Raw genomic sequence first — 12,684 nt, forward strand, 5'->3', positions numbered from 1 at the left:
GAAATACAAACCATCATCAGAGATTATTACAAACAACTCTATGCACATAAACTAGTAAACCTGGAAGAAATGGATAAATTCCTGGACACTTGCCTCCTCCCAAGCCTAAACCAGGAAAAAGCTGAAACCCTGAATAGACCAACAACAAGGGCAGAAGTTGAAGCAGCAATTAAGAGCCTGCCACGCAAAAAAAGCCCACGTCCAGATGGGTTCACAGCCGAATTCTACCAGACATACAAAGAGGAGCTGGTACCATTCCCTCTGAAACTATTCCAAACAACCCAAAAAGAGGGAATCCTTCCCAAATCATTATATGAGACCAACATCATCCTGATGCCGAAACCCGGCAGAGACTCAACAAGAAAAGAAAACTTCAGGCCAATATCCATGACGAACATAGATGCAAAAATCTTCAAAACAATACTGGCAAACCGACTGCAACAGCGTATCAAAAAGCTGATCCACCATGACCAAGTAGGCTTCGTCCCGGGGATGCAAGGCTGGTTCAACATAGGCAAGTCTATAAACGTTAATTCACCACATAAACAGAACCAAAGACAAAAACCACGTAATTATCTCAATTGATGCAGAGAAGGCCTTTGACAAAATTCAACAGCCCTTTATGCTAAAAGCCCTCAATAAACTAGGTATTGATGGATCGTATCTCAAAATAATAAAAGCTATTTATGACAAACCAACAGCCAATATCATACTGAATGGGCAAAACCTGGAAGCATTCCCTTTGAAATCTGGCACTAGACAAGGATGCCCTCTCTCACCACTCCTATTCAATATAGTACTGGAAGTTCTAGCCAGAGCAATCAGGCAAGACAAAGAAATAAAGGGTATTCAAATAAGAAAGAAGGAAGTCAAACTGTCTCTATTTGCAGACAACATGATTGTATATTTAGAAGACCCCATCGTCTCAGCCCAAAATCCCCTGAAACTGATAAGCAACTTCAGCAAAGTCTCAGGATGCAAAATCAATGTGCAAAAATCACAAGCATTCCTATACACCAATAACAGACAAAGAGAGCCAAACCAAGGACGAACTGCCATTCACAATTGCCACAAACAGAATAAAACACCTAGGAATACAACTAACGAGGAACGTAAAGGACCTCTTCAAGGGGAACTATAAGCCACTGCTCAACGAAATAAGAGAGGACACAAACAGATGGAGAAACATTCCATGTTCATGGTTAGGAAGAATCAATATCGTGAAAATGGCCATACTGCCCAAAGTAATTTACAGATTCAATGCCATCCGCATCAAGCTACTAATGACCTTTTTCACCAAACTGGAAAAAACAACCTTAAACTTCATATGGAACCAAAAGAGAGCCCGCATAACCAAGTCAATTCTAAGCAAAAAGAACAAAGCTGGAGGCATCACACTACCAGACTTCAAACTATACTACGAGACTACAGTAATCAAAACAGCATGGTACTGGTACCGAAACAGAGATATAGACCAATGGAACAGAACAGAGTCCTCGGAGGCAACACCACACATCTACAACCATCTGATCTTTGACAAACCTGACAAAAACAAGCAATGGGGAAAGGATTCCCTGTTTAATAAATGGTGTTGGGAAAACTGGCTAGCCATGTGCAGAAAGCAGAAACTGGACCCCTTCCTGACACCTTACACCAAAATTAACTCCAGACGGATTAAAGACTTAAACATAAGACCTAACACCGTAAAAACCCTAGAAGAAAATCTAGGCAAAACCATTCAGGACATAGGCATAGGCAAGGACTTCATGACCAAAACACCAAAAGCATTGACAACAAAAGCCAAAATAGACAAATGGGACCTAATCAAACTCCACAGCTTCTGCACGGCAAAAGAAACAGTCATTAGAGTGAATCGGCAACCAACAGAATGGGAAAAAATTTTTGCAATCTACCCATCTGACGAAGGGCTAATATCCAGAACCTACAAAGAACTAAAACAGATTTACAAGAAAAAAACAAACAAGCCCATTCAAAAGTGGGCGAAGGATATGAACAGACACTTTACAAAAGAAGACATACATGAGGCCAACAAACATATGAAAAAATGCTCATCATCACTGGTCATCAGAGAAATGCAAATCAAAACTGCATTGAGATAGGATCTCACGCCAGTTAGAATGGTGATCATTAAAAAAATCTCTGGAGACAACAGATGCTGGAGAGGATGTGGAGAAATAGGAACAGTTTTACGCCGTTGGTGGGAGTGTAAATTAGTTCAACCATTGTGGAAGACAGTGTGGCGATTTCTCAAGGACCTAGAAATAGAAATTCCATTTGACCCAGCAATCCCATTACTGGGTATATATCCAAAGGATTATAAATCGTTATACTATAAGGGCACGTGCACACGAATGTTCATTGCAGCACTGTTTACAATAGCAAAGACCTGGAACCAACCCAAATGCCCATGGATGATAGACTGGACAGGGAAAACGTGGCACATATACACCATGGAATACTACGCAGTCATGAAAAACGATGAGTTTGTGTCCTTTGTAGGGACATGGATGAACCTGGAAACCATCATTCTCAGCAAACTGGCACAAGAACAGAAAATCAAACACTGCATGTTCTCACTCATAGGTGGGTGTTGAACAATGAGAACACATGGACACAGGGAGGGGAGCATCACACACTGGGGTCTGTCGGGGGGAAATAGGGGAGGGACGGTGAGGGGTGGGGAGTTGGGGAGAGATAGCATGGGGAGAAATGCCAGATATAGGTGAAGGGGAGGAAGGCAGCAAATCACACTGCCACGTGTGTACCTATGCAACAGCTTTGCATGTTCTTCACATGTACCCCAAAACCTAAAATGCAATTAAAAAAAAAGAAAGTAAAAAACAAACAAACAAACAAAAAATCTACTGTTGAATGGAAGCTTTACCAGTAACAATTATATACTGTGTTATTACAGTAAAGCAAGCTATTGTAAATAAATGTTTGCCAAGGTCAACTTTAATTGTTTTCAAAAAAAAAAAAAATCCAAATTACTGAATCTAATAACAAAATAAAATAAAAATAAAAAAAATAAAGCCCCTGATCCTCCAGTCAGTTGCACTTCTGGGGTGGGGCAGCTGCCCACCTTGTGTTGGTTTGCCCTCCTTGGGCTATACCCATTGTCCAACCAGTCCCATTGAAATGAACCTGGTACCTCAGTTGGAAATGCGGATATTACTTGCCTTCTGAATCTCTCTCACTGGGAACTGCACTCCGGAGCTGTTCCTATTTCGACATCTTGGTGAAAGTCTGGCTAATGTTTTTTTATTTTCAGCAGAGATGAGATATCACCATGTTGCCCAGGCTGGTCTCAAACTCCTAGGCTCAAGCAGTCCTCCCACCTTGGCCACCCAAAGTGCTGGGATTGCAGGTATAAGCCACCTCACAGAGCCACAATTTCTTTCTTAAATGTTTGATTCATTAACCAATATGGCATCCAGCCTGGAGTTTTCTTTGTGGGAAGGTTTTGATTTTAAGTTTATATGGGTAATTGATATAAAACTTTTTTTTCTTGTATCAGTTTTGGTAATACGTGTCTTTCAAGGAAATTATACATTTCATCTGAGTCACTGAATTTATTGTCACAGAGTTGTTAATAGCATTCTTTGCTAGCCTTTCACTGAGGTCTGCTTTGTGATTTATTAGGTCCTCATTCTGCTTGTTTGGGCTAGCTTTCTCTTTTTCTCTGGTTTGTTAGAGGAACAGCTCAGATGACTGGGCTAGGAAGGAATGGCGAGGAGGGATGAGGAACGGTGAGTCCAGAGTCCAGACCACTTTTGGGAGGGGCCACCCTCTAGCTGTGGAGAGGAGGAGAAGAAAGTGCTGTCACTGGAGGAGCATTTGGGGTTGAGGAGAAACTGGTGGGTTTGTACAGGGGCTGCAGGGGAGGATGGAAGGGTGAGGCATGTGGGAGGGAAGAGCCCAGCTGGGAAGTGGGGGTTTTGCACAGGAGGAGCTGCCCCCTCCCGCCCACAGAGTCCAGCTCCAGGGACCCCTCTGTCTCAGATTCTCATGGCTCTGGAATGAAATGCTTCTTGGTGATAGAAGCTGGAAGATCATCAGCCTCGTGCCCAGTGACAGCTAAGGGTGTGGAATCAGTGAGGAGGGAGCTTCTCAGTCCTGAGACACCCTCCTGTCCAGGTAAGCAGTTGGCTGAAGCCTGGGGCCCCGGCCTAAGGCCTGAAGTGGGTGTCATGGGGAAGGTCACCCTGGGCGGGATGTCTCCAGCACACCTGGGACCTGAAAGTGGAGGGAGTGGCAGGCAGGACCAGACGGCAGGCAGGGGAGGCAGGATGCAGTATTAAGGAGGCTGGTTAGAAAAGCCTCTCTGAGAGGGTGACAATTGTGGGTAACGCTGGAGAAAGAGAGTTCCCGACAGGAGAAAGCCAGTGCAAAGTCCCTGAGGCAGAAGTGGGCATGGTGTGTTTCAGAAAGGGCCAGGGGCCCTGAGTGGCTGCATCAGCATGAGCAGCGGGGAGTGTGGGAGGTGGGAGGAGGCCAGAGAGGAAAGACTTGATCATGTTGGGTCTGCAGGCCGCCGACAGGGCTCTGCCTTTCACTGCGAGTGAGGGGAGCCCACTGGACAGCTTGGAGCAGAGGACTGAGGCCACCTGACTTGGTTTAAAAAGCTTCCAGCTCTATAACTTGATCAAGACAGTGAGAAAAAAAAAAAAAAAAGGAAAAAAAAAAAGCTGTCGGCTCTAGCCATCCAGCTGTGGGGCTAGGGTGACTGGCTGTACCAGGCCCGTGTTGGGGCAGACGTGCTGACGCAGAGGAGCAGGGGGAATAAGACTAAAGACTCATGCTCTGGGTGACTGAAGACCACACTGCTGGATCGGGTTGGGGAGCACTATCTCGAAAGGGCTGGTCCCAGTAGAATAATCCCTGATGCTGAGAAATTCATTAAAAGTTTTATTGGCTCATAGTTCTGCAGGCAGTAAGAGGGGTGGTGCCAGCATCTGCTTCTGGTGAGGACCTCAGACGGCATCTATTCCTGGCGGGAGGTGGCAGAGAGTGGCTTCACAGAGAAAAGAGAGAGAGGGAGAGACAGACAGAGGGAGAGACAGAGGGACAGAGAGAGAGAGAAGGAGGAGGAGGAGGAGGGAGAGGAGGAGGAGGAGGAGGGGGGGGGGAGGAGGAGGGGGAGGGGGGGGGGAGGAGGAGGGGGGGGGGGAGGGGGGGGGGGGGGGGGGGGGGGGGGGGAGGGAGATGCCAGGATCTTCTCAACCATCGGATTTTGTGGGAACCCAGAGAGTGACAACTCACTCATTACCCTGAGGATGGCTTTACTGAGCTGTTTGAAAGGCATCCCCCCACCCCCGGCCATGACCCAATCACCTCCCATTAGGCCCCACCTCCAACACTGAGGACCACATTTGCAGGGGACAAACATATCCGAACCATATCGATCCCCTAGCAAGAAAACATGTCTGTTCCTTCCAGGAAGCAAACGAGGGCCTAGGCCTCAGATCACAGTAGAAGGTTACATAAGAAATAAATCTGTGGTTCCCCAATTCCCTGATAGTCAAGACTTTTCCATTGCACATGGAAAAAAAATGAAAGAACAACAATCAAAAATCTCCCAATCGACTTAAGCCGAAGGGAGAACTTCTGAGTCTGTGTAACGGAAAGGTCCAAGGGCAGTTCCCAGCTTCAGGCACGGCTGGATCCAGGATTTGGTTCTCTCAGATCAGCCTTCCTGTTCCTGCTTCTCTGCTGTCCATTGCCAGCTTATCCCCCTGCAGCCCCAAAAGTGTCACTGGTTTGGCTGGGATCACCATGGCCAGAGGAATGCAGTGCTCCACTTAACCAGGCCTGAGCGTCATGCCCACCCCTGAAATCTGGGGCGAAGTAGACTCCAGCAGAATCAGAATTGCTGAAGGGAAATGGAGGGAGTGGTTCTAGGGGAAATATGGACACGGGTACAGGGGAACAGAGGTTGGGGGACAAAACCAACAGACGCCCTCTGCCGTGACACAGATGTTTCAACACACACAAAATCCATTCCCAATGTTTTAAAAGAACAGGACTAGGAGAGATGATTTCTTATTTGAACAGACTCTTCTTTTCCAAAGTAAAAACATGTATCCCCAAAGTAATACAGGCCTGATGAAAATATTTAAACATGGAAGTCTGAGATTTCAAAGGTGAACGTTTTATTTCCCTGACGCTGTTGTCCAGCGGTGAGCACTCTTGAGAGTGGAGGCGGCTTTCCAGGGAGTTACTGTGCTCATCCCTGCGTGCTCTCGTGGCGGGAGCACACTGCCAAAACAAGAGTGTGCCGTAGCCTAGATGCAGAGATCTCGTGACTTGTTTTAATCTCTCTCTATGCTAGTACCCAACTATCTACCATGCTCTCTCTCCAGCCTCCTGACACTTTTCCCCTGGGGCAGTTGTGCAGTGATTTATTCAACCTTTCCGCCGCTGATGGACATTTACATTCTAAAAGTTATTTACGTGATGGTGTCATTAAGAGGCCGGTGGATTCTACCTCATCTGCATATGCAGAAGTTCCTCGGATGGACCCTTCGAGGTGGGTCGAAGGGTATGCATATCGTTCCTTTAATAGAAAATGCCAAATAAATGCCCAGATAGATGTTACTACCTCTCCTACCGACAGCATATGAGTCCTCGTTTGCAACTACAGCCTTGCCGAGCCTTGGATGTGGTCAGGTAATACTATTAATCTTCCACTGAAATCTGCTCTGGTCCCACTGAGTAAATCCTGAAAGCAAGACTCAAAGGGATCACACTGTTTCCAAGCAACGGAAGAGCATACCAGAACGCAGCTCAAGAACATGTCTCTTTCACCTTGACAAACAACAGCCCCTTTCCAACCTAGCTCTGCTCACGACACCCCACCCGGGAGGTGAGGCACCTCAGCATGTGACGGAGACCCCGCAGCTGCCTGCCCCCTCCGCTGTATGGTATTCATTCCAAGTCCCCCTTTAAAAGGCCCTGCTTTCTGCCCCCAGAGGGAAGCAGAGCCCTTAAAGGCAGGAGCCTGTGCATCTTCCCCTAAACCAATCATGGCCTAAAGTCCGTTTCTTTATACCAGACCTCGCTCTTGTTAATTGGGACTCCACAAGTGGTGAGAGCATGAACCTGTAACATGACGTGTTTACACACATTTTAAGTTGTTATTACTATGACTTATTATTACTATTATTACTAATTATTTTAGAGACAGAGTCTCGCTCTGTCACCCAGGCTGGAGCTCAGGGGTGCATTCACAGCTCACCGCGGCCTCGAGATCCTGTACCCTACACATCCTCCCACGTCAGCCCCCCGAGTCACTGGGACTACAGGTGCCTGCCACCACGTCTTCCACCCCTCATTTTCAAATGTTTTTTTTACAGAGACAGACTCTCACTACGTTGCTCAGGGCATTCTCCAACTCCAGGTCTCAAGCCATCCTCCCACCTCAGCCTCCTAGAGTGTTGACAATACAGGTGAGGGCCACCATGCCCGGCCCATATCGCATGCTTAACGGTGAAATGATAATGCTGGTTTTGTGCATCTATTCAAGTATGTGTTTTTGAAGAATTTTTGGAAGGCACAGAAGCTCACATGTTCAATGAAAACAATTTGGGAAAAAAATTCAATGCTGAGCTGGAAGACCATTATATATGCTACTGTCATGTAGTTAACACATAAATGCAAGTATATGATGAGGAAAATATTCTAAAGTGTCCACAGTAGTTAATGCTGAATGGCGGGACCCAGTCGCTTTTCATGTTCCCCTATTTCCCAAATTGTCTTCCATTACCTTGTGCTACTTGAATCTCTGAATCCCAGAGCCTCCCCTGCAACCCGAGGACAAAGGCATCAACATCTGCAGGTGCCTTCGCTCGCTGAAAAGAGACGCAGACAGGGAATAGGAGCTCAGTTTTATTTTCTGCAGAAACAAACATGTAAACCACCCTCCTCCAGCGACAGACAAACAATCAGGCCCCCACAATGAAGTGGCCACTCGTGCAGGGACCTTCCCCAGGGGAGGACGCACGACCTAGGAAGGGGCGCCAGGCTGGGCTTAGCCCCTCTGTCCTGAGGAAAGCAGAGCCAAAAACACGGGCACAAAGCTCTGCATGATCCACATCAACAGGGAAAGCTGCTGGAGACAGGAGCCGATGGAGACCTGGAGTTGGCGCGGATCTGCAGCAGCCAGTCGGCTAAACGCGAGGGGCAAAGAACATCACGTTAAAGGCGACAGCTCTGCACCCATCTCCCCTCGCTCCCTCGGGTGGCGGTGGGCCTGGTGCACCAGGTCTCTGTTCTGAGACCCTGTGCTTGGGTGTTCCCAGGTCTCTAGCTTCCTGACCCTCGGGGGAGGCGGATCCCAGTCCCCACCCCGCCACCGTCGTCAGCCCAGCCCTGTCCCTGTCTTAGTCCCGAACTGACATAACCAGTAGGTTGCCGGACACGGTGAAATCCTTCCGAACCTCCCCTGGTCGGGGGAGCGGTGCGGCATCCCGGGCCAGGATCCTGCGGGCTAGCTCCGCTTCCATGGGCGACAGGAAAGGCATCGTGATGTGGCTGGTGGGGACCCGGTTAAGGCCCCATCTCGTAGGACTTGCCCAGTGCCCATCTCATCCCACCCAGGCTGTCTCCCCACGCACTGGCCCAGGTGGTGCCGCAACCAGCCCAGCTGTCTTGGTTCCCCACTTTTCCTCTCTTGCACCCCAAGCTGACTCCTCCGTGCCCTTCAAAGGCCCTTCCCACCGTGCCCGGTGCCGCATTAGCCGCCCCCTCCCCCTCGATTGGCCTCCCCCACCCCGCCCACACCCCAGTCACTGGCTCCCACCTTGCCTGCTTCCCCCTACCTCCTGATCCCCTTCACACACCCAAGCCCCCCTATCTCTGGGCCCCTGCCCCTCACCCCATCGCCCAGCACCCCTCTCCCCATCGCCCAGCACCCCTCTCCCCCACCCTGCACAAGCTCCACCTCCCATTCCCTACCTGCCCCCTTCCTCCGAGCCGCCCCCCTCCCCACCTCCATCTCCCAGCCCCCACCCCCGCCTGGCCCCTTACCCCAATCTCCCAAACCCCACCTCCTGCACCTGGCCCTCCCCTCCCTCACCTCCTGGCCCTGGCCTCTCCATCTCCCGGCCCCCATCCTGCCACCAGCACTGTCAGAACAGAACAGAACAGAACAGAACAGGATACAACTGAAGCAGATGGCTGTCTGACCCCCTAGCCCCAGACGGGCAGCTTCCATTCTGGGCAGAAGCCGCGCCGCCACGTGGCCCCTGAGGGTCACCTCCTTCCGGCCCCGAGGCCCTTGCTGCCCCTGAGCCTTGGGGAGCCCTTACCAACTCATGTACAGATCGGAAGAGCTGTCCATGCTTTGGTCCTGGGCCTCCTGGACCATCAGCATCGCCCGCTGCGCCCCCTGCGGCCTGGTCTCCGGCCTGCATGGCCCCTGGGCCGGTGTGCCACGCTCAGAGAGAAAGTCGGGGCCCACGAGGACGAGGACGCGGAGAGGGTGAGGTTGCAGGAAGTTCCGCCCCCTGGCATGAGATGGGCAGCCCGGGAGCCTCAGGGCGCCTGCGCACAGGGGTTCCTGCTTCCGGCCCTGGGAGACCCCGGACGAGCCCGGGAGCACATGACTGGTTCTCACCAAGCCCGCCCCACCCCAAGAGAGCCCCGGCCAGAAGGTGGCGTCGATGCCAGCCTGGACACCCTCACCCCTGAGCAGCTTGCTGTGTCCACCAGGCCTCTGTCCCAGGAGCCCTGCAGGGAGTCAGGCACCTTGGGGCCCAGCCTGTCCCGACCACCACTCCCCCGGTCTCCCTCACGTCGTTGAGCAAGACAGTCCTGGGGACTCGGGCCAGGGCTGTGTGGCCATCGTCCTGGACCCTGCTTGCCCTGCCTGTCCTTGGGGAGCGCCCAGGACAGACCCTGGGGCTGGGCCTCTGTGTTCAGCAGCGCCCCACCTGTTAAGGGAGCTGGAGCTGCAGGTTGGGTGGGTCGGGGGTGGCCTCTTGTCGTCCAGGGGCTCCCCTGCCTCACGTCCAGCCCATGTGGATGGGAGGAAACAGCGGCACCGGGGCTGGGGGAGGGAAGGGATCCAGAACCCCTTGGTGCGGGCCCCATAGCTCCATCCTCTCCCAGCCACATGCCACATGGGGTTTCCCTCTCTCCCTCCCTCTCTTTCTCCCCTAGGAACAAAGTCTCGAGGTTGCCTGTGGGGCCACAGTTGCTGGGAGGACCTTAGCTGGGAGGTGACCCTGTGGTCTGCTGGCCTGCCGGGTGCTGGCCTACCTCTGTGTCTGGAAGGGGGTCAGAGCCACAGGAAAGGTGCCAAGAGAGGTGGGCAGGGGTGGGGGTGGCATGGACCTAGGAGCTGGGTGTCTGTCCCCACACCCTGTTGAAAAGTCCGTGGGGCGAGAGGCTGCAGTCCTCCGTCCCCAGTGTCTGGGCTGCTCACCAGGCCGGTTCAGGCTTCTCACACCCTGCACCCTGGGCTGGGTATGAAACCCATTCAGTCGTTTGGGTTTCTTGGAACAACCCATAGGCTGTTCTTTTTGATTAACATAGAAACCGACCCTTCTGGTCTTCAAGCGTGAACCTCACAGTTGTTTTATCTGAATTCCTTCCTCCAGAAATGAGCTTCAGGCCTCTCAAAGTATCAAAGCAGATCACCACATCCAGGCAATGAGATGCTGGACCCCCTCATTCATCAGTATTGCTTTCTGGGCCCTCCTGAGTTTCCTGTTTCCCTACACATTGGTGCATTTCTTCCCTGCTATATAAACCCCTAGTTTTAGTCAGTCAAGGGAGATGGATTTGAGACTGAGCTCTCGTCTCCCTGGCTGCAGCACCCGATTAAAGCTGTCTTCCCTGGCAATTCTCTTCATCCCAGTCATTGGATTTCTGTGCGGCCAGCAGCAGGACTCAGACCAAACCCTTGGTATGTCGGTAACAGGCACAGCCTCCAGGAAGTGACCCTGGGCACGGCTCCCACCTCCAGGCTTAAGGCAGTTGCACTTCCCACGCCTCCAGTCTTACGTGCAGCAGCTCTAACCCACGTATGTCTGTGTCACGTCCAGTCCCGAGACAGCTGAGTGACCCGAGAAAGGCTTCCCCCGCACCCGGTCAGAGGCTGGAGGGCTGGGGCTGGCAGAGGGCGGCGGGACTGTGGGGACTTTCTTACTGTGCTAAAAAGCCAGTGCAGACGTAGCAATAAAAACACGTCATTTTCCAAAGCGGCCTCCTGCTTCTGCCTCTGCTGCCCGGAGAAGGGGTCACGGTGCAGGAGGTAGGGGGAACCTCCTCCAGCTGGAGCTGCTGCGGCAGGCAAGGCTCTGCTCTGGGGGCCTCTGTGGCTGGGGTTGGCCCCCTTCTGGGGACTGGGAAGGGAACAGGGGAGGCAGCAGACCAGGGAAAGCCTCGTTCCCCTGGAGCCGAGGTTCTTGGGGAGAGCAGGAAGAGAGTGCGCTGGAGAGCAGCCACATGGGTGGGGAAGGGTGGGTGAAGGGATTCCAGAGGTGTCTAGAAAACAGCAAAGAGCTCCTTAGCAGGTCCGAGCCCCAGGTGTTGGGGAGGACTGGATGTGGAGGCTGAGGACAGTTGTCCACGGGGGTCTCCAGGCATTGGCAATATTGGGTCTTACTGAGATGGGGCCGTCAAGGAGAAAACACAGGCTGTGTGTGGCAGGGTGACAAATGAGTGCTGCTTCTACCAAGCTCTGTCCTGCTTTCTGTGCACCTCTCGGAGCCCCTCCAGTCAACGTCATCTCCAGCCTCTTCCTGCGCCTCTGTGTTTGCAGACATCTTCTCACATCTCAGATCCTGCCGAGCCTCTGGGCCCCCCTGCACGTGCCTTCTGGCTCTCAGCTGCTGGGGTGGGCACCTCTGTGCCCTGTGCCAGCGCCCCCTCCTGCAGCTCCCGGCACATCTCCTTCTTTTCCTGTGCTCTGTACAGGGTGTGCCTGGAAGCTCAGGGGAATCTGTACCCTTGGACACAGCGCCCCCACCGATGCAGCCAAAAGTCACTGGATAAATGTCTTAGTCTCTCACCCTGCGAAGGACAACTCTGAGGTCCAGCTGGGTGTGGAGTGAATGCAATGAACGAATGCACAGAAATGGGAGTGGACAAAGGAATGCCGACTTCTCAGGCTGCCCTTACGTATCTCAGTAGCGGCACGGGAGGGAATGGTATATAGAGAAATATTTCTATAGTATCTGAAGTGTTGAGAATGTATTGACCTAAGACATACACAATAAAACTAAAAACGCTGGAAGAAAATTGAGACGAACTTTGTTTGATTGTTGGAAGGGAAAAGACTTCTAAGCCTACTAGCGATGAGAACAGTAATGACCAATAACATTTGTTGGTCATCAACATTGCCATGTTCCAGCCACTGTTGTAAGCACTAGACAAGAATTAGCTCACTTATCCAGAAACACGTCACATTTTCATTGTCCTTAACTTTGTCGGTGAGATAACGGTTGGGTTTTATTTTCTCTTCCAAACTTGCCCATATTTCCTCTTCTTTTACAGTGAACATGTATCACATTCATTAGCAGAAAGCAATTAAGAAAGTTATTCATGACTTGTTGTTGAGGGAAATTTCTAATTAGCTCCGGAGCGAACCAGTTTGCCAAAGTTTAAATTAGCCTGTTCAATTCACTGGAGGCTGTAATTTTCCTCTGAAACTTGTTC

The 12,684-nt window shown here is 51.2% G+C and overlaps 1 protein-coding gene across 1 annotated transcript; it reads right to left on the reverse strand.

Annotated features, from left to right (window-relative positions):
• Nucleotides 1–7,891: 7,891 nt before the first annotated feature.
• CTAG2 (cancer/testis antigen 2) lies at nucleotides 7,892–9,434 on the reverse strand. Its single transcript, XM_032265298.1, has 3 exons — nucleotides 9,184–9,434; nucleotides 8,419–8,553; nucleotides 7,892–8,189 (listed from the first exon to the last, which is right to left on the reverse strand). Exons 1-3 carry the CDS (start codon nucleotides 9,432–9,434, stop codon nucleotides 8,051–8,053), a joined length of 525 nt encoding a protein of 174 aa, XP_032121189.1. The 3' UTR covers nucleotides 7,892–8,050.
• Nucleotides 9,435–12,684: the final 3,250 nt, after the last annotated feature.

This window comes from Sapajus apella, unplaced genomic scaffold (genome assembly GCF_009761245.1).
Source record: "Sapajus apella isolate SASKATOON/1434 unplaced genomic scaffold, GSC_monkey_1.0 scaffold149, whole genome shotgun sequence".
Lineage (NCBI taxonomy): Eukaryota > Metazoa > Chordata > Mammalia > Primates > Cebidae > Sapajus > Sapajus apella.